Consider the following 21737-nt stretch of genomic DNA (forward strand, 5'->3'; position numbering starts at 1 on the left):
TTAAAGAGTATATTCCAAAAGTTAGTTTCTTGGTTTTATTTGCTTCCATCCACCATGCCTTAAAGCATCTTTTAAAAAAAGACATTTTGGTTCTTAAAATAAATGTTAAGTATTTAATCACAACATCTCTATATTATGGCCTGCAATAGAGAGTAAAGATCTGTAAGGTTGTTTGTTGTTCATTTCCTCTCAAAGCAGACCTAAAATCCAAAGATTAGAGTGAAATCTATTTCACATCCTTGTTGTGTTAGAAATTCCTGCTTGCAAAGTAAAACCAATTACTCCATTTTTGACAAAAGGGTGATGATGGTAAAATCACATTATTCAGTTGGTTTCCAATATGTTTGTTCCTATCTGTTATATCTGGGGATTAAATTGTTGCCACCACCAGTACCACCAGATCTGGGGGGAGGGGCAAAGGTGGGAGAGTGGGAGACAGTTGGCTGTAAACATTCAAATATGACAGCAGAAAAATCTCTGGAACAATGTGGCTATAGAGCATTTGCTGACTTCAGAGTGCCAGATCAACCCCTATACTCTTTCAGGGATGCTAAACCTCTTGTAACTGCTAAATTGGATTTGTCACTGAATGAAGTATCAGCTGCAGTTGGACAAGGCCATAAAAGCCAGCCGGCTGGCCCTTTGTAGGCAGGGCTTACCCAACGATTGATATGTTTTAGCACTTTTGGGATTATTGTGATTAAGAGGAAACCATTCTGAATGGGAGAGAAAAGGCGGTAAGGACACCCAGCCCACAGCTGGTGAGCAGCGTGTGTTTGCTGCTGAGGAAGTCACCATTATGACTTTCTCCCATTCCTGCCTTGATTGACTGGTGTGAAATCTCTGTATGAGGAAGCAGTGTCCTTACTTCCTCCAGTTGCAACTCCTGCAGGGCAATAGGCATTGGGAATTCTGTGGACTTGAGGATTCTGAATGCTTTCAAAGCTTTCATGCATGCACACACACAAACACACGTTAATTGAGTTAACGTGTAGGGATTTCTGTAATAACAACAGATTGTCTTCCTTCACTTCCCAGACCCAAAGCTCTGCGGCATGCATTTAAAATCTACCACTGTGTAGTTTGTATTTGCGCCTGCATGTGTGTGTATGATGGCTAAATGAAAACTCACAGCCAGTGGGTTTGTAATCTCTAGCACCTGGCTGAGGGTTGCTGTAATATAGGAACTGTACCGTCTTTTTAGAACAGGTTTGTTTTTAAGTACCACCTGCTCCCTAAAGTGGTGGGGTTTTACACAGTGCTCGCCTCGCCAAGGCAAGTCCTTCTGAGAGGCAGCTTGTTGAGTAGATTGGAGTTTGAAGCTGCCCAGCACTTGCAAACACACACACGGAATTGGTTACCTCTCTAGCCCTCCCAGGGGACTGTGCCTCCTTCATGCTTAGAGTTTGCTCAGCATCCCACACAGGAAAGAGGCCAGCTTGCCAGGTCCCGCGGAGCGCCTTTCCAAGCCTGTGAAAGGCATGAACCGTCCAGCAGCAGAGCATGCTTACAGCTGGCCCTTTGCTAGCTTTGATCTGCGAATCAGGCCGCACTATGAATGCCCTTATTGTCATGTTATGTGTACACAGTGTGTGAATTATTGAAAATAGGGAGGCGTGAGCCTCATCTGGTAGAGATTACAGTGCAGGCATGCTGGGCAAAGGTCTGTCATTGAAAATCCCCAGATGCTGTTTATTTGGCCTTTGTCACGTGACCTGCTGCAGGAAGATTGTCTGAACAAAACGTTGCCTGCATGGAAGTAGAGCCCACCCTCTCCCCTCAGCCCCCAGAGCCTCCACAGGCTCAGTCTGTACACAGCTTAAACACCTGCCCAAAGGATTTTTAAAGGCTTAAAATAGATTCACTCATAGCATTTAAATAGAGGGGCATCTTGCTTGTTGGTTTAAACTGCTTAAGCGGTTGTTGACTTGTGGAACCTTCCTATCCACACAAGGGTTTGCTGAATAATTCCTCTCTGAGACATCTTTGCAAAGCAACCTTCAGGGCTGGAGCCATGTAAGAATAAGTAGGTTGAGCTCTGTCTTTCTTTTAGAGTCAAACTTCAGTGAAGCGCATGAACTTGCAGACAGAGCCACACTGACTGTATATATATGTATTTTTTTCTGTCTGTGAAAAATAGAATGACTACCCAGACTACGATCTCTCACTGTATCTAATTCATGATGTTACTTGTTACTAGGTGTCATCAAGTCTGTTTTGCCTCATAGACAACCCTGTGTATGTACAACAGATGGAAGCCCTGCCTGGTCAAACCTGTTGTTTTAGTCCCTGTATCAGTTCATCTCATCGAGAGTCGTCTTTTTTGCTGACCCTCTACTTTACCAAGCATGATGTCCTTCTTTACAGACTGGCCCCTTTTGATAATAGTTATTGCCAAAATTTACCTTTGAAGAAGTTGAGATGTTTCTTAGAATATTACCTTTCCTCAGTTAGATTCTGAATGTTGTCTTATATATGTGGGTGGTAGATAGGTAAGTAGAGGCAGGAAGTGAAGGCTAAAATCAATGGCAATCACAAGAATGAAATCGGGATGACGGGGCTCAGTTTGAAGAATGTAATGCTTTAAGTGTTCCAGGTCATTTTCCATAGGGAATAAAGCAACCCCTCACCATTCTTTGGTGTCCTACTCAACTCTGATTGTCAATGACTCGTCATTCCTTGTAGAAATAGGAAAGATATTCCATGAGCATTTCACTAGACTGTGAGTACCTCAAAGTTAGGAATTTTGTTTTTGTCCTCCTCTGGATTCCCACTGCCTGCCAGTGCTGTTTCCATTCTTCCTGCTCTTTGCCCTCCCTTCTCTCTTCCTTCCTCTTAAAGAAAAACATTCCGTCACCACCTCCCATGTGCCTTAAGACTACTTCAAATATTTTTCTTTCAAAAAGAGGCTAAAGTCAGGGGTAGCACTTTTTCAACACAGTGGCAGAAGTTGGCGGTGGGTAACTCTGGAAACAGTCACGGTCCCTGCCTTCAAGAAGCTCATAATTTGTCAAGGAAGGGTGGGCAAAAGCACCCACAGCAGAACACTGTTCTAGAAGTGTCCACAGACTGAGGCAATCTGGCAGAGTGAGCCAACTCCACTGGGGACCTGAATGTGCCTATGTACTGAGATCAGGGACTCAGAAATAATTGTTCACCAAATCAGGGTGGGATGGGGAGGGGTGGGAGAGGGAATGTCACACCAAGGGCTCTATAGCACCTAACATGACTAGACTCTAAGGCACTTGACCACAATAATATGACTAGATGAATCAGAGATGAATTAGGGATAGTGAGAAGAGTATGTGGAGAGTGGCAGGAAAACAAATGCAAAAAGTGAGTGTGTACATGTAATGTTATAAATATTTAACAGAGAAATGTGTTCACATATTACTTAAGTGATTAGAAACTTAAAGGGAGAAGAAAAATGCGCTGACTCTCCATGAATCTAAAACTCTACTGAAAGAGGAGATGTGTTTGGTTTGCTTGATCACCATCTGAAAAGGAAAGTCCATTTCAAAGACTTTCTCCTTGATGTGGGGAGTTTTGTGTGCTCACTGATTCCTAGTCCAGTTGCATGTGGTTAGAGCATTTGGGTCAAGTGGTAGAAAGCATGGCAACCATAGGAAGAAAACCCTGTGAACTGTTAACAGACTGTTCGTCAGTACCTTTCTTTCCACTCTGCCTTCTATTACTGTTGTTTGGCTTCTTGATCCATTTCTCCTGCCAAACTGTAAACCCCTAGAGGGTCAAGAGTGTGTAGTATGCCTGTGTGTATCCTACCGAGCTTACCACAATACCTTTCACATATGATATTCAGTAAATGTGGTTGAACCAGGGAAGGTGTGGAGTGCATAGGAGCCGGATTCTGAAGACTTTAAAGGCATTGCAAAGAGTTTAGAGTTTATCCTATATGACAGGTTGTGATGGATAGCTTTTTAAACACTGTATATATATATATAATTTGGGAGCTCAGTGGCTGTGAACCACAGGGTCCGCGGTTCGAGCCCACTAACCACTCTAAGGAAGAAAGATGAAACATTTGCTCCCTCAAAGATTTAAAGCCTCAGAAACCTTATACAGGACTTGAGGGCACTTAGCAGAAACAACAATGTATGTATAATTCAGTCTACTTTTGCCCCCTTCTAAGATTTAGTAATGATCTTGTGAGACATAGTTTTTATTAAAGGCTATTTGCAGAACTGTTGGTAAAAAGTTAAGGAGTATCAGCAAACTATTGTGAACCCCGGGTGGAGACCTGGTTGGCCAGTAGTGAGGCAACACCTGGGGACTCATGGGCTCAGAGTCAATGACACAGCCACAGAGGTCTAGAGTGGAGAGCGGCGCGGCCAGCAGATAAAAAGAGGCCGGACAGACGCAAGAACACCACACTTGAAGATGATACCCACTTGACCTGGCTTCAATGACTGGATAAACAGAGCTCAACCCGAAGAAGAAAGAAGAGGAAAAAAGCGTCATCTGATACAATTCGATAAACATGACCTACACCTATAAATGCAGTAGCTCAAAAGAGGAAACAAATCCCTGCTGCAAGAACTATTCCCACCCCGTCCACACAAAGGGTAGACAGGGATGGGCAACTCGGACACTGGCTACCCAAAATGGGGGGAGGGATACAAAGGTAAGAAGTGACTGGCTTACAAGCTTTCAAGAGGGAACCTAGATCCAAAGGGCGTGGAGGAAGGTAGAGTCTCCAGTGAATAGTATCCAGCCTGTCCAGGAAGGGCTGATGAAACGAAATACAGATGGGTCTCCTGTGATGCAATAGTGAATAATTGTTATCAGGACTGATTGTGGGGGTTGGAAATCTAAAGGTGGACATTTTGTAGCAAGGAGGGGCGTGATTAACTTTTCAGTCTAGGAGTGGAGGACCCTAGGACCATCAATGGAGAAAAGCGGAGAGCGGGATCCTACCCAGAGAAGTGGTGAGGCCTGAGATGGAGGCAGAGAAGACGACATCAAGAGATGGTGTGGCTGGGGACTCGGGATCAGGAGATGGAAAGGGGCTGAGGACTGTGGTGGGGGGGACGGGGGGTGCAGGCTTACAGGGTACACCCTTTGGTTGGGTGACGATGCATGGACGGGATGGTAACTATGCCAATGAAATGATGGAAAGCTAATGTTCTCCCATGTAGACTATCACACAATTCACAATAAAACATTAAAAAAAAAAAAAAGTTAAGGAGTAATGAGGTTTGAAGACAGAGCTGGGTTCAAATCTCAGCTCTACCAATGATTAGTTTGGGAAGCTGGGCAGCATGTTTCTTAACTTCTTTGGACCTTAGTTCAGCACTTGAGTAATGGAAATAAAGAAAGTTGAGTGTGAGCACATACACGCAGTCAGTGCTTTGCATAATGCTGACCCAGTAGACACTCAGAGCATGCTATTGTCCAACCTTAGACCACCTCACACCATCTCTGCCTCCCACACATATGTATAATTAGATTAACACTTAACTTTCCACTTCTTCCATTTGAGTACATTTTAAACTTTACTGTCCTTTATGGTCATGATTACTATAATTTTAAAAGAATTACTAAGTTCCTAGACATGCTCTGCGGCATGTTTTCTAAGTATGTGAGTGTCATTTTGAGTTTAAGCTTGTGACTCACTATTGGAGAGCAGCTATTATAGTAAATTGCAGAAGTTGATGCTTGATTCTTCTGGTTGTAGGGAGCTCTGGTAGTATAGTGGTTACGAATTGGGCTGCAAACCTCAGCGTCAGCAGTTCGAAACTTCCAGCTGTTCTGCGGGAGAAAGATGAGGCATTCTGCTCCCATAAAGATTTACAGCCTTGGAAACTCTACAGGGTCGCTATGAGTTGGAACCAACTCCACGGCACATAACAACAACAACAACAACTAAATTATAGAAATATACTGGGGGAAGTTGCTGTATGATGCAAAGTCTATAGCCCATACATAGAGATAATTTTTCAATCTGCCTCAATTTTTAAGAATTTTGACCCTATTCAGCCTTGGGTGAAGAACAATTTGTTGTTATTTTCATCAGTGAAGAATGAATTCCAAATTAAAAGATCAATGTAACAAGTCAGTAGCTTGCATGGTACCCCTCTTCAGGTTAAGATATCACAATAAAAGTACTTATTTCACTTGGAAACAGTTTTTAGGACCATGCCATTTTGAAAATTTATGATGATACACTCAGTGTGGCATGGAAAAGCTGATCAGTTTCCATAGACATGAAAGGGAAGTGCATAATTCCATATAGTATAATGTCTTGGACAGAAAACGCTTTGTTAGCCTTCTTTGTTCTTAGTTGCTGACAAGTTGATTCTGACTGGAAACATATAAACCAAGTTCAGGGCATAAATAGTTGTTGTTGTTGTTGTTGTTGAGTGTCATCGAGCCAGTTCCGTCTGATAGCTACCCTGTATAGGGTGTCCAAGGAGTGGCTGGTGGGCTTGCACTGCTGATCTTGTGGTTAGCAGTCCAGTGTTTAATTATAGCACCACATATAAATAAATGATAAGACCACTTTCAAACACTTCTAGATACTTGAACTTTCACATTTGTTGTTGCTAATGCATACAGCCACCCTCCAGAGCATGTGCTATTATTCTTACTTTTCAGGTAAGGAAATAGAAATCCTAGAAGTTAAGCAACTTACCCAGGGTCACACAGCTACTAGGTAGAAATTCAGATTCTCCAAAGAGATCTAGACAATTATACGTCCTAGAAGAAGAAAAAAAAACAATAAACTGTAGAATTTCTATCTTCCATCCATTAGAGATCAGTAGGTTTATTGATATATATTTTTTAAAGCATTGTAAATGTGTGGATTTCACACTTTTCTAAGATGAAAAAATTAATAAATAAGCAAGATGTTCTTTGCAAAGTTTTTCATTAACGAGACTTTCCTGGGTCATTGTTAAGATTAGCCTTTTTTTTGGACCAGGTCCATATTCCTGTGGCATTTAGAGGTGAGAGGGAGGAGGCAGGGCTACTCATCTCTCCATTTGAGCCAAGCTAATAATGCAGAACACAAGTTTGGAGAATGGGCCACCTTTTTTTTTTTTTTTTCTTTTACTGAAATTGTATCTGTTGGAGGTCTTACAGATTGTAGCTAGCATTGGTAGTGTTGTCTGAGTTTTTAATACATTTTTTTCTAGATTATTTCTTCTTCATACAGAAGAAAATTCAATCATTTAATCCTTTGTTTTCTGAAAAACAACAACAACAAAACAAAACATTTCTGGGAACACCTACTTAACAGGTGCCAAATCTGGGGTCCGAGAGAACCTGATGTATCCTTTCTGTAGAAGAGTCGAGTCTTTAAGACGAGAAGGACTAGCTGTTACATAGATGAGCAACACCCTGCAACAGAGGTGTATGTTCAGTACTTGGGTACAAAGGAAATGACTAACTCAGTTTGGATGACTCCCATGAGACTTCATAGAAGAAGAAAATGCTCCAGTTCGGGCTTACAAGGATGAATACAAGTCTGCAAAAAAAAAAGGAAAAAAGAAAAGAGCATTTAAGGCCAAGATAGTTAATACAAAAGGCATGGGTGTATGGAGAAGCATGATGTTGAGGTTGGGCAATTCTATGAAGCACCTAGTGCCTAGGTTAAAGGGATCCTTGTAGAGTTATGCTCTAGACTGATAATGCTGTGGATTAAGCATTGGGCTGTTAACCACATGGTCAGTGGTTCAAATCTACCAGCTTCTATAAGAATTTACAGGTTTGTAACTCTTGAGTTCTACTCTGCCCTATATAGGATTAGTATGAATGGGAACTGACTTCCTGACAGGTTATTTAAATTTTTTTCGGTTTTTTAGAAGCATGGACTTTAGGCATTGGTATCTAAGGACTTTATGTTTCTCTTAAAGTAAATGGGAACCTTTTGATGTAGGAAAGCAATATAATCACATGTGGGTGGGAAGAAAGGCAGGATGAGAGGAAGGAACTACCTCAGCTGAACACGGGGTCGCCAGTGAGACCACTTTCAGATCCTCATGCTCCCAGACAGAGCTAAGCCATGGCCCCTGCATAGGCTCCTGTTGCCCTGATCAATTTCTTTGTAACTCATCGTGTGTTTCACTTTGCTTTGTATCATTGGTGGTTTTCTCAGCAACTGATCTGTGAGCTGATCTTGAGGCAGTGTGTCCCTGACTCCCTCATCTTCATGAACACCTTGTTTAGTGGAGAAGATGCCATGTGAACTAGACCTGAAAGGATTTCAGTTGATTGGGTTGGAAGAGGTATTTTAGCCATAAGCAAATCCCTAAAATGGGGTAGGATGATTCTGGGAACTGGTGTATATTTTGATGGTGGTAAAATGGGTTAGGAAATTGATGAGAGGGGTATGTGTTACGAAGGATAAAAAGTTAAAGGTCAGATGGTGGGACAACACTGACTACCATACTAAAGCAGTTTGCCTTTTAGACTGTAGGCAGCAGGGAGCCATTGACAGTATTGAAGCATTACAATGACTAAAGCAAAGACACTTTTAGGTAGACACATATAAGATGGATGAAGAAGAGGAGAGTCTAGGATTAAAAAGGGAATTGTGTGGACATCTCTTAGTTTTGTTTTTGTTTTTCCCTAGAAATAATGACAAAACCAACCAGCCAACCAGAACTGTTATTCAATATTCATTTCCATCAGTTGCCTTCAAGTTGATTCTAACTTATGGTGACCCGATCGGAGTAGAACTGTGCTCCATAAGGTTTTCGATGACTGGTGTTTGGAAGTAGATCAGTAGACCTTTCTTTTGAGGTTTTTCTGGAACTTGAACTTCCAGCCTTTCGGTGAACAGTCAAAGGGGTTAACCATTTGCACCACCCAGGGACTTCCTGTCCCACGTATAAGGGTCGTACTCAGTACATAGCCTTAGACTTTTTCCTTGTCTCCTTTTGATCCTTGTCAATTAATAAAAGTTGTAGTTTGCAAGCTGTCTGCTCAAATGAAGGAGAACAGTGTTTTAGGGGGCCGCCCCATGATAATATTATCAAATGCCCTTGACTGACAGGAATCTGAGGTGTGATTAGTTACTGCAGACATTTTGAAGGGGTTTAAGGTGTTAAGTTTGGGCTACCAATAGATTACACACACACACCCCTGCATATCCTGTCTACCAAAGCTGTTCCTGTGTGAACACAGAGACAGGTTATCCTAGGCAATTAGCAGCATTCACCTGTTGAAGGTCACCAGTTCTTCTAGTAAAGCGTTAGAGCAGGAACAGGTAGTACTAGCTCTTACCCCGACAGCTCCACATGGACTCCCGGACCCATTCCTGTGATTTTCCATGTTGCTACTGATTTTTGGTCAATGATTTATATTGGGTATTAACCGAGACACTGGTGTCTAAACTTCCTCATTGGACCAGTTTAAATGCTCTTTTTCATGAACCTTCCTTCACCTCTCTGACATCTCCATTTTTCCCATCTCTCTGGTCTTCCGTTTCTCTGGTTTAGTCATCCACTCAGTCAGTATATCCTTCCTTCCTGGGGCTACTGTGATAAGCCAAATTCTCTCTGTGGTGTATGTGCCTGTGAAACTTCCTGCCTGGCAGTGGAGGAGGCAGACATTCATCCTATAATTATTCAAATAAATGCAATGTGGCAGCTGTGAAGTATGCTGAGATGAGCAGCTTGCAGACTGGGAGAGCGCTTGATAAGGTGGTTGACCCTGTTCTCTCATAGGTGAGAGTTATTCAAAATCAGGTGTAAGCTCCTTGAAGGTAGGGATGGCTTGGATTGCGCCCATATAATTCGAGTGCATTGCTTTGTGTTCATGTCTGTGGCTAGCTAGCGTTGTTACTCTTCTTTCCTGTGTAGTGTGGCTGGAACAAGTTGCTATGGCAGCAGTGTGGAAGAATTGACTAATTATTAACTCCTCACAGGTTAGTTGGTACAGACCCTTTGCTTTTATTCCCTCCTCTGTCCTTGTCCATAGGGATGAGCTACCACATCTTTGGGAAGACAGGGTCATCAAATATCCCCTGACCGGCAACACTTGGTTCCTAGTTTCCTCAACAACCTGTGCTTTTTGGTTGTTGACTTTCATAGTCTCAGATATTTTTTTTTTTCTTTAAATTTAACCTCAGCTGATAAAAAGAAGTCCTATGACTTAAAAAGGATCCCTGGTATGGCTTTGTAAGAGAAGTACTTGTCTGCTTACTGCAGGGTCTGTAGTTCAGGACCACCAGCTGCTCCCTGGAAACCCATACAGGGTCTCTCTAAGTCAGAACCAACTTAACATCAACAACAATATGACTAAAAGCATTTTATCACCGTTGCAAGATCGTAAATTATTGTTGATGTGGACGCCAATGCCATGCCATCCCCTCATCCTGAGAGCCATCTCCCATGGGGTTGTCAGCTTGTGGAAGGCACCTTTCTTTCTGTCTCGCTGTACCTGCTGTCACTCTTGGGGGAAAGTGGAAGCCATCTTTCATTTCTTCCCACTGGGTCATCTTTTTCTTCTTTCATCGTCTATTGATGTTTCATAGTCAAGCTGGACTGGAGGGACATACCCACTACCATCGGGTTGATTTCGACTTATAGCAACCCTACAGTGCAGAACAGAACTGCTCCCTGAGTTTCCGAATGTCAGTCTTAACAAGAGCAGACAACCTTAGCTTCCTCCTGCAGAGCAGCTGGTCGGTTTGAACCACCAAACACTGAGTCTGTTGTGCCACCAGGGCTTCCTTAGGAACATAGGAGTGCCTCTTCTGCAGCTGTCAGTGATTCAGTTCACAAACATATAACTGGCTAGGAAGGGGAGACAGAGAAGAGATGAATGTTGTTTGTTCTTGTTTTCAATAACTTTATGAACTGGTTGGAGCCGTGACAGGTATTGAAATGACTAGACCCTAAGGTAGGAAATGATACAAGTTATAGAAGCAGCCCAGGTCAAGGGCTGTGGATATTTAAGGAGAGGGGCGTGTCCCCTTCCGGCTGAGGACGCCTGGCATGCAGAACTGGGCAAGGACTTTGCAGACCGTAGGAGCAATTGGGAGTGTAGACACAAGCTTAGAAAACTCAGGTTGTTGGGACACATTGGGTTTGTGAGAGTGTGTAGGAGACCATAGCATTTTTGTTTTGTTTGATTAAACTTTTATCTGGAAATCAGGAGAGTTTGCTTTCTGATTCTCACTCTGTTAACATGGGAGGGCAGGAGGGGGAAATTCGTGCATATCTCTCAGGCCTAAGGGAGGTAAGGAGGCTTAGTGGCTCAGTAGTTAAGTGCTTTTGGCTGCTAACCACAGTGTTGGTGGTTCAAACCCACCTGCTGCTCTGTGGGAGAAAGATGAGTTAATCTGCTTCCTGATCGCTGTTGCTGTTGAGAACCACAGAGTGGGCTCAGTCTCAGTGACCTGATACAGGGGTTCTGAGAAATGGCTGGTGGGTTTGAACCATCTGCCTTTTGATTAGCACTCCAGTGTTTATCCTATAGCACCACACCAGCCTTGGAAATCCTGTGGGCAGCTCTCCTCTGTCTTGCCAGGGTCACTACTAGTTGGAATCAACTTACTGGCAAAGGGCTTGGTTTGGGGTTTAGCTCAGGCAGGGCCCGGTGTAGTGCTGTAGAATAAGCACTGGGCTGCTTACTGCAAGGTCGGCAGTTCAAACCCACAAGCCACCCCTTGAAAACCCTATACAGGGTCTCTGTGAGTCAGAACTGACTCAATAACACTTAACAACAGCAAGGGAGGGCCAGCAGAAGTTTTCTTAAAGAACGCAGTAAGTCCATTCCCCTCCCCAAGGCCTGGGGCAGTTCAGCCTCCACTGGCCACAATCTGGACAGAGGAGGGTTTCATCTGTTGCTCTTTTCTTTGTGTCTCCCTGACTCCACTCAATTACAAAGTGGCTCTTTTACTGTTAAAGCTGAGTGTCTCTGGACTACAATTTCAAGCCACAGGCCCTGCATTTGCTGTGCCTCAAACATGACCTTGAGGCCACATCCCATTACCACAACAACTTTAACCAGTCTTCTGTCTGGGAAAGGCAAGTGCAGTACACACTCTGTTCCTTTATGCTAAAATCCCTGTGGACAGCCTCTCAGGTAGGGAACGGAATAGCAGTCTAGGATGCAGTAGTTGCCGATGTTGGACTCAAACATAATAACGATTGTGAGGAGGCATAGGACTGGGCGGAGTTTGGGTCTGTTGTTCTTAGAGTCACTATGAGTTGGAACTGGCTTGACGGTAGCTGCCAATATGTTATTTAGAAGAGAAAGAAAAACCAGGTTACACACTGTGGACTGGTAGGAAGGTGATGGTTCCCAAATGACTGTAGGGGATACTTTAGGAAACCTGCCCACCGAACCCCTGCCATTGAGTCAGTTCCTACTCACAGCAACCTTGGGTAGTGTTTCTGAGGTTATAAGGCTTTAGTGGGGTAGACAGCCTCATCTTTCTTCCTTGTTGCTTGGTTTGAACTGCCAACCTTGTGCTTAGCAGTCCAGTGCTTATCGTACAGCACCACAGTAGCAAATAACATTTTTAAATGTTTTATTGTGACTTGAGTGAAGGTTTACAGAGCAGATCATCAGTTTTACATTCAACAAATCATATACTTCCTTCCATCTCGACTGCAATCCGCTCAGTGTATCATGACCCATCCTACTTCCTCCCTGTGTTTCTTATTTCCATTCCTCCTTCTTTCCCACCCTTCTAAATTTTATCCCTAATGGTGCACATACCTCACTAGTGTTGTTGCCCCCATCCCCACCCCCCATGTGTCCTCTGTATACCTATTGCTAAAAATTGAGTCATGGGGGTTGAGTTCAGTTCCAGAATTGAAAACTTGACCGAGGGTCATAGTCTCAGGGTTTTCTACCAGTTTCTATTTGATCAGTAAGCCTGGTCTTTTTTTATGATCTTGAGTTTCGTTCCACATTTTCTTACACTCTATCCAGGACCTTCTAATGTGATCTCTTTCAGAGCAGTTAGTAGTAGTAGCTGGACACATTAGTTCTTCTGGTCTCAGAGTCATGGAGACTGATGTTCCTTCCTGTGGTCCGTTAGTCCACTAGACTATCTCTAAGTTTCTTCAGTTTTCATCCCTCTTCTTTCCTCTGAAGAGGAACAGACCAATAGTTGCACCTTAGCTGGCCACTCATGAGTTTTTAAGATCTCAGTTGAGTAGCAAATAAATTTAAAGTTTATTAAACTTTAATGACTTTATTAAAAGTCATTCTGTAATAGAATTTTTACCTGGATCAAGTACCACCATGCATGAGCTTATGTGTATGCATGTTGGTTGAGGTCATTAGAGAAGTGAAGGATACAATTTCTGATACCCATGTTCTGATCCTGGTTGCAAGAGAACAGGACTATGCTAGGTGGCCCACTCCTAGGTACATCAGTGATACTGGTGCCTGTGAAGTTTCCAGTCTTGTGTTATGAAATTCTGTACCTTAGTAACATGATTAAAACCCAGAGCTGTGGACTGTGTGGAACACCTACCCCATTTGGAGACCAGTAGTATAGGTTCTGTAATGGCTGTTGTAAAGTGCTGTTGACTCAGTTCTGACTTATAGTGACACTGTTTAAGGTTTTCAAGGAGCAGCTGGTGAGTTTGAACTGCCACCAGTGTTGTGGTTAGCAGTCCAGTGTTGATCCTACAGCACCATGCTAGGACTACTAGGAACTATAATTAGGGCTCAGTGTGTTCTATCAGGGTCACTGCCCAGAATCCAATTAGAATCTGATCACTTTTTCCAATTGTTATACAATTCAAGAGCCAGATACTTCAGAACAGTTTGGAATGGCATGCTTGTTTCCCTAATGGGTAAGCATATTTTTATTCTGGGAAGATTTGAAATTAGATGAAAACATTTAAAATAGAATCAAAACCATACTGTTAATATTTTTAAAGGAAGGGATTTTGTGCATATTTGATATTTCATGGAATTATTCAAAACAGTTTGGCCTATTAACAGGCTATCATGTATTTTCCATCTCAAATGTCTAATGATGTAGACATTTTGATTGAGAGGGTTCTGAAGTTTTTACTAGATTGTTTCATTTGTTTGTTTGTTAAGCATTGTTGGAACATTTAGGAGAGTTTCTTAAGTTTCTAAGCATTATTTAGGAGAAAGTTTGGAAGTTAAATCAGACAATTCTAGTATTAAAAAGAATTCAATTAGAACACATTTACATATATATTAAGGTATATTTCTAAATATTTTAAGGTATTTAACGAGGCTTGTAAGGTGGCCCGAACAATAAGCTAAAGTGATTATAAAAATGTTCTGATTTATAAAGAGAATTAAAGATATATAAGTGCAGTTTAAAGCTTAAAGGTGAACTAGGGCATTTTCATTTTATAATAAATATAATTCATTGAAACTAGACACATTTGAGCTTAACAAATTGTATTTTAAAACTCACATGGAATACAGTGATTGACACTATGTTCAGGTCATGGTAGATGTTCAGTGTTAGTTACATCTGAATTTAAAATTTGAATTGGCAGTATTCCTGATGGTTAGGCAAGAGGAAACACATAGTAACCCCAAGTTAATTAATATTCATGGTTTGAAGGCTACTATAAAAGAGAGAACACAGGCTTTTGAAGGATGATTTTGCTCATCTGAAGCAGAGACATGAGGGCTTATAAGCATTCAATGAAATGATGACCATAATGTTGGTACCTAGCAAATAGTAGGTACTTAATAAAGACTCATAATAGTGATTTTTAGAGCTACTTTAATCAAAGTGGGGTATTGACTGGGTCATGCATTAACTTCAAGGAGTACCATTTGCATAGACCACCTGCTTTGCAGTCAAATGTGGCTGTTCTAGATATGGATCTCATTCATTCAACCAAATGCCATAGGAAATTGAAAATTTGTTATGTATGCTATGTGTCACATATCAAGCTACTCTGCTGAAACAGAAAAAGAGCAAGTATGGGGTAGCAAGAGCTGTTTTTGCTGTCTGGGCAAGATTCAGATAAAATTGCATGTAACCCAGAGCCCTGGAGTTTTTTCTTCTTGGGCACTCAGCCGGCCCTGAGCAGCGTGCACAGGGAGGCCCTGAACTAGAAGATGCTTGGCTCCTCTGCAGACATTGTCATTTAGGTCTGGTATCTAGTAATTAGGCACTCCTAGCTGAGCTTCGCTGTCAGTGAGCCTTTGAGACAAATTGCAAAATCTCTGCAACCATCTGAGTGATGGAGAAGTAGATCCAATGACACTACAGGGGAGATTGGTGATTCTCAAAAGTTTGAAAGTGAATGCTTAGAGAAACAGTCCTCAAAACTGAATTTAGAAACCCTTTTCCTGTGGTTAAAGGGAAAGTTCAGTCACAGAATCAAGATCTGAGAGCGCCCTAACAGGTTGGGATTATAGACTTAATCTAACAAAATGAAATGGAATACAAATGGAATAAAAGTAAAGTTCTGTATTTGAATCAGAAAGCCCTAGGTGTGGATGAAAAGATGGAACAGGATGTATCTGAGGATTCACCCATGTAAAAAAGAACTAAGAGTTCAAGTTGACATAAGCTGACAGTTTACTGTGGTACCCCGAAAGCTAATGCAGTGTTAGGCTACATTAACAGAAGTGGAGTGTTTTGGAGGAGGGAGGTGACAAGTCAACTCTATAGTTGGACTTGCCTTAGTAGGAGCATCCCTACAGTTCCGGATTCCACAGTAAATCAAGAATGGTCACAGGAAGATTTGTGGGAGTGGTCCAAAGGAAGAAAGGGGTGGCTAAATGAAAGCTAATGTCTAAAGGACTGTTCTTGTTTACCTAAAGATCTATAGATGGAAAAAAATAAAATAAAATAAAAATAAAAATAAAGAGGGTTTTTTTTATTTTAAATATGTTTAAAGGTAGAATGGACTACTTCATTAATATTCTAGAAGTGTTTGTTTAGGCTTATGGAGACTTACACTTTGGGAATGGATATGGATGGCCCAGAGGTATTTTCCAGCTCCCAAATCCATTTCTTTGCCTTCCAGTGGTGAAGATGTCCAGACAGGTCATACCTAAGGCAGGCAGGTGGTGAGCTGAACCAGAACCATGACTCCAGGAGCAGCATTCTAGACAGCAAATGGGGGGTCTTTGGAATCCTCAAAATAAGACTTCCATGAGGATACTGCTGTGTTGGTTCTTACCAGTGTTTTCTGTTGTTGTTAGGTTCCCTTGAGTCGATTCTGACTCACAACAATACTGTGCACAAAAGAACAAAACACTGCCCGGTCATGAGCCATCCTCACACTAGTTACATACACTGGAACCCATTGATGTTGCTACTGTTCCATTCCATCTCATTGAGGGTATTTCTATTTTATGCTAACCCTCCCTTTTACCAAGCATGATGTCCCCCAGGGATTGGTCCCTCCTGATAATATGTTTCTACCGTCTTCCTTATTCATTGTCCAACTTTCACATGCATATGAGGCTATTGAAAATACCATGGCTTGGGTCAGGTGCACCTGAGTTCTCAAACTTTTTTGGCTAGCCAGTTCTTTACTAGCCAGGGGAGATGTGGGCATTTGCTTTTTAGTCATTCTTTCTATGTGCCAGAACGTGTGTTGGGTGCTGGAAAGACTGAGAAACAAGACAACAGGTCTTGCCTTCTTTGGGGTATGCAAGACAAGAAACACAAATTATACAAAGAGCTATACAGTTATGATTATAGTTACCATTTGGATACATATTAGCAAGGAAAACTGCTGGACCCACTGCTGTGGGGTTGGAGAGCAGGGAAAGCAAATCTGGTTAGGTGGTTAGAGAAGACTCCCTGAGGGGAGGTCTGTTAACTACAGGGTTGTTGTTGTTGTTATGTGCCATCGAGTCGGTTCCGACCCATAGCGACCCTGTATAGGGTTTCCGAGGGTGTAAATCTTTACGGGAGTAGAAAGCCTCATCTTTCTCCCGCGGAGCGGCTGGTAGTTTCGAACCGCTGACCTTAAGGTTCGCAGCCCGATTCATAACCACTACGCTACCAGAGCTCCAACTACAGGGTTAGCAGTTTGAAACTACCGCTGCTCCACGGGAGAAAGATGAGGCTGTCTGCTCCCTTAAACATTTACAGCCTCCAAAACCCCATACAGGTTCACTATGACTAGAAATTGACTTGATTGTGAATAGGTTTGTTGTTAGTCTGTTTTATTTAAAAATTAAATACCTGTTGAAATCGTTAAGTATGACTAGCTCAGAGGCACCTGCATCTCTCTTGAATGGATTTTGATTTCACATAACGTCTTATTAGTAATACATTTCCCCACTTATCTTCAGGGATATAGTTTCCAGTTAGGTCATAGTTCTTTGAAGTTAGATTATCTCCTGGTCAGGTAGGGAGGGGAAGCGCTTGGTTTATTTCTTTAGTCATTTTCTTTCCCCAAAAAGGTTATGAAACTTCTGGGGAGGTTGAGCCATTTTTTTCCCTCTTCAATGACTGGATCTTATATGTAGTTATAGTTACTGTACAGAGACTGCCTTAGGGGGTGTCTGCTTTTATGCTGTTAGCTTCTTATACTCATTGTAGGGATTTCAGAACCTCAGTACTTCAATCTCTTGTGACTGGCTGTTCTCATTCTAACTGGAGTTAACTCTAAGTAGAAACCCTCCTTGAACAAAACTGGCTTTATTGACCTACAGGTAATCTCTTGTTGTCTTTGCTGCTTATACAAATGACCACCCTTTAGTTACAAGCATGCAAACAAACACAAAGACACAGTCTTACCAAGCATATTTACATCCACATTTATGCTTTCCTCCTTAGCTGCCCCAAATCCATAATGAAAAGCCCTTCATCTTAATTTCCCATAGTAAATACTTTTGCAAACAACTGGGCCGGTTTATTTTTCTAGTATTAGGGAACTGACAGTTACAACTTTAAAATTTGTGAATTCTAAATCCTATGCTTAGCTTTCAGGGGTTGTTTGTTATCATTTTAAGTACCCCACTTTATTGTGAATTCTTCTTTCTTTCAGGTAGGAATGAACTGATAGCCAGATACATCAAACTCAGGACAGGGAAGACGAGGACCAGAAAACAGGTAAAGTAACCCACCTGGAAATTGTTGCATGTCAGCGAATGGCCCAAGGAGGCATTGTGGCTGCAGTGGCTGGCTGTGCTTTGGCTCCTAGGAGCCCCCAATTTGAGTTCCCTGTGAAGACGTCAGTGTTCTAGGTGTTTTGAATTGGCTCAGTTTTCACTGTTCATCATTTCAGTGACCCTTTATTATGTGGTCTCCTGAGTTCTTTTTATAGCCATACTCGGGTCCCGAATGGGCATGTCTCCCTGCCATGGACAGTGTGTGACCTGCTCCTGTACTGTAGTTCAATATGGAACATTTCTTTCCCAAAATGTGCACCTGTTAACATTGCCAAGGCTGCAGGTGCAGATACACTTGCAAGGCCTGCAATTGTGAGATTTTGCACATTGTAAAAGCCTGGAACAATTACCTATTAGTCATCATTTCAACAAAGAATGCTAGCAGCCTGAATACGGGCCTAAATATAATACTGAATGATGTGCATCCAGGGAACGGCTGCTCCTTAAGCGATGGCTTTTTTGTTAGTAGTTGCTGTGACTGAAATGAAGTTAGAACTTAAATACCTTTGTGCAGAGTAGTGTTAGGACTTTTCCTTGGCCCTTTGTCAAGGCACTGCCTCCCCTGGCTCTTTCAGCATAAATCTTTGAGATGACCTAGTTCAGAACAGGAATGGAATAAAAATTAGTGTTTAACTTTAAAAACAAAAACAAAAAACAACAACCAACAACACCTGATGGGTGAGTTGTTAAAGAAAAGACATATATATATATTTTTAATGTTAAATGATCTGGAATGGATCTTAAAAGTATATGTAACCAAACCACAAGACAAAGTAACCTGGGCTCTCCTTAAGCCTGAGCAGCAGATTCCAGTTGTTTTCCTGAGTGATTATGATGAGAGGGGGGCGCTTTTCCCCAGGAATGCTGTGTGTGCCACAGCCAGGAGAGCCTGGTGCTGAGTCAGCACAAAGGACAGTGGCCTTCTGCCAGTGCACAGAGGCAGGCCCTTGTCTGTCTGGGGGATGTCCCCTGTCAGTGGCCCTTGTCAATTCAGAGAATCCTATAAGAACAAAATTTGGTTGAAAACAAAGGCAAGAGCTGGATGCGGGGGTGAGGAAGATGGGGAAGTTCTTGCTTCTCTGTGCCTAAAAGCAAATTGAAGAAAGTACTTGAATTAAGTGAAAAATGAAAGGATCTTTTATTACCATTATTCCTGTCTGCAAAGTTGCTGTTCGTTTGAAACGAAGCAATCACCACACAGTCTGAGTCATCCAACTTTTAAATGGCAGACTTGGAATTTCTGAAATGGCAGATCAGATTCCCTACAGACAGAAAGCACTGGACCAGAGCTGCCTGCTTGTCTGTAAGCTCTAGTCAGTCTCCCAGCAGATTCACTGGGGCAGTCTTCTAAATTGAACCAAGTCCCTATTGAAAGAGAGGCGAATTTGTTTACCTAGTAGAATCATTGTGCTTCCGAAGCAAGACTTGGCTTCACTTCCACACCCTGGCATCCTGGGGATGTTTTTAGGCAGCAGTTGGTGATACCTCTCCAATGTGAATTTGTTGTTCAGCAAATCCGTGTGGTTTTCAATCCAGATTTTTAACAGGCTGGCTGGCTGGCTGTATTCACACATTTCGCTTTGTAATAATATGCAAATCTACTTGGCACCCAGTCAATACCCAAAAGAGTGAAAGGATTAAAGATATTTATAAGGGGGGGGGAGCTCTGCTAACTGGGACTTTCCATTTCTCTTTGAGATCTAATTTACATGTCAGTATTATTTTAACATTTGCTACAGAATCCAGAGCTCTTAATGAGATCAGAATACAACCCGACAGCTTCAGCTTTTTGATTCTACAGAATGTGCTAATTTATGGATACCCTACCCCACCCCATCCCCCCAAATAAAAAAAAAAACTAACTCACTGCCTTTGAGTGAATTCCAACTCGTAGCAACCCTTAAAGACGAGTAGAACTGACCCATAGAGCTTCCAAGGCTGTGGTCTTCATGGAAGGACATTATCATATCTTTCTCCCATGGAGTGGTTAGTGGGTCCGAACTGCTGACCTTCTGGTTGGCAGCCTAGCACTTCAACCACTGCCACCAGGGCTCCTGATTTATGGATGTTGTTGTTGTTAAGTGCTGTAGTATTGGTTCTGATTTATGGAGACCCTGTATAGAGTTTCTGAGAGCCGCTGATGGGTTTGAATGGATTGTCTCTTCTAAACTGAGGAAAAGGGATTTTCCCTTGTGATACTGAGAAACTGTAAATATGTTCACTTACATGTACCCCCACCTTTTTAATTTTAAAAAGAAAACCACCCCACTTATCTTAGCTCGTCCCTCCTGGAATCTGTTCTTCCCGGTGCCTGTGATTTCTCCTGGAGGGGAGAACTCAGAATAGCTTAAACTTTCCCCTGAATCAAGTCACTGCAGCGATGACCCAGTCTGAAAAGCTTAGAGCTGCGCTGGGGGCTTGGTGTCTGGCTGGGTCTGTGTATCCTAACTGCAGAGCTTTGTTGAGATGCAAATAACCTCCCCCACCCCTCACCCTGAAACCCTCCCAAGGAGTAGCGATTTTATATTTGATTTCCTTTTTTTGTTTTGTTTTGTTTTGTTTTGTTTCCCCTCATAAACCCGAACAATGTAGGTGTCTAGTCATATACAGGTCTTAGCAAGAAAGAAAGTTCGAGAAATTCAAGCCGCCATTAAGGTACGTCTGGCTTGCCCAGTTGTAGGGGGCTTTTCATCTCCATGGTTACAGGCTTTTCCTTTGTTTCCCTCCCTTCCCCTACCCTGCAGGTGTCTAGTCACATTCAGGTTCTTGCCAGAAGGAAATCTCGTGATTTTCATTCCAAGCTAAAGGTATGCGCTTTCCTGCTTTTTGGCTTGTGGTTGCTATGCATCTCACTTCCTGTTTTCCATGGTGACTGGTGAATGCCTGGTGCTGGGATTCTTGTAACCTAGTTTCCTCGCATGTGAGAGCTGTTTACATTTCTTTGTGTCTAACCTCTCAGTTTCTGTACTAGCCTCACATTAAACTCAGAATGTATGCGTGTGTGGAAGCGCGTGCTCGTGGGCGCGTGTTCCCAATAACAATGCAAATGCAGCAGAGAACTGATCTTGATAACTTTTCAGCCCACAAAATCTCCACCAAACAGGCGAGGAACAGGAGAGGGGAAAAAGTCCTGATAGACAAAGTTGATGCAGAAATTATTTTTAAAGCAAGATAATTTCCAGCGTAGTCCTGGGATTCGTTTTTTTTTGTTTTTTGTTTTTAATACTTACAAATAATTTTAGTATGTGTTTTTGATGCAATTCCAAAAATATGCATGAAAAATAGATCTTTTTCGTGTAATGTTTCTTCTAACAACAAGATAATTTTCTGCCAGATTTCTTCCACATTGCTTAATAATGTTTTTGAAATGAACGGCTCTGTTATTAGAAAGGAAATTTGAGGTGTGGCCTTAAAAATAAAAAAAGATGGATTTTAGAGATAGGAAAAGTCTTGATCCATCATCTCACATCTGCAATTCCTTTTGAAGAGTTCAATTTTTTTTTTTTTTTACACAAACACCTCGTGTGGAATCTTCTAAAATTATTTCTTAGCAAAAATGGAGGTGTTGACAATTTTTAGAATACAACTTATTTTCTTTTTCAATATTTACATGAAAGAATATATGACTTTTTTCCATAATGCCCTTTTTTAGAAATGTAAAGCGATTTCTA

At 42.0% G+C, this 21737-nt stretch overlaps 1 protein-coding gene across 2 annotated transcripts in view; it reads left to right on the forward strand.

Moving 5' to 3' along the window:
* Nucleotides 1-21737, forward strand: part of TEAD1 (TEA domain family member 1 (SV40 transcriptional enhancer factor)) — a 226911-nt gene that overhangs the window by 115125 nt on the left and 90049 nt on the right. For both annotated transcript variants that reach the window (XM_006865766.1, XM_006865767.1), the window contains exons 2-3: nt 17943-18007; nt 20811-20873. In XM_006865766.1, coding sequence (XP_006865828.1) covers nt 17943-18007; nt 20811-20873 — 128 coding nt within the window. The remainder of the gene's footprint in view (nt 1-17942; nt 18008-20810; nt 20874-21737) is intronic.

The sequence above is a fragment of the Chrysochloris asiatica genome, unplaced genomic scaffold (genome assembly GCF_000296735.1).
Source record: "Chrysochloris asiatica unplaced genomic scaffold, ChrAsi1.0 scaffold00083, whole genome shotgun sequence".
In the NCBI taxonomy this organism is placed as follows: domain Eukaryota; kingdom Metazoa; phylum Chordata; class Mammalia; order Afrosoricida; family Chrysochloridae; genus Chrysochloris; species Chrysochloris asiatica.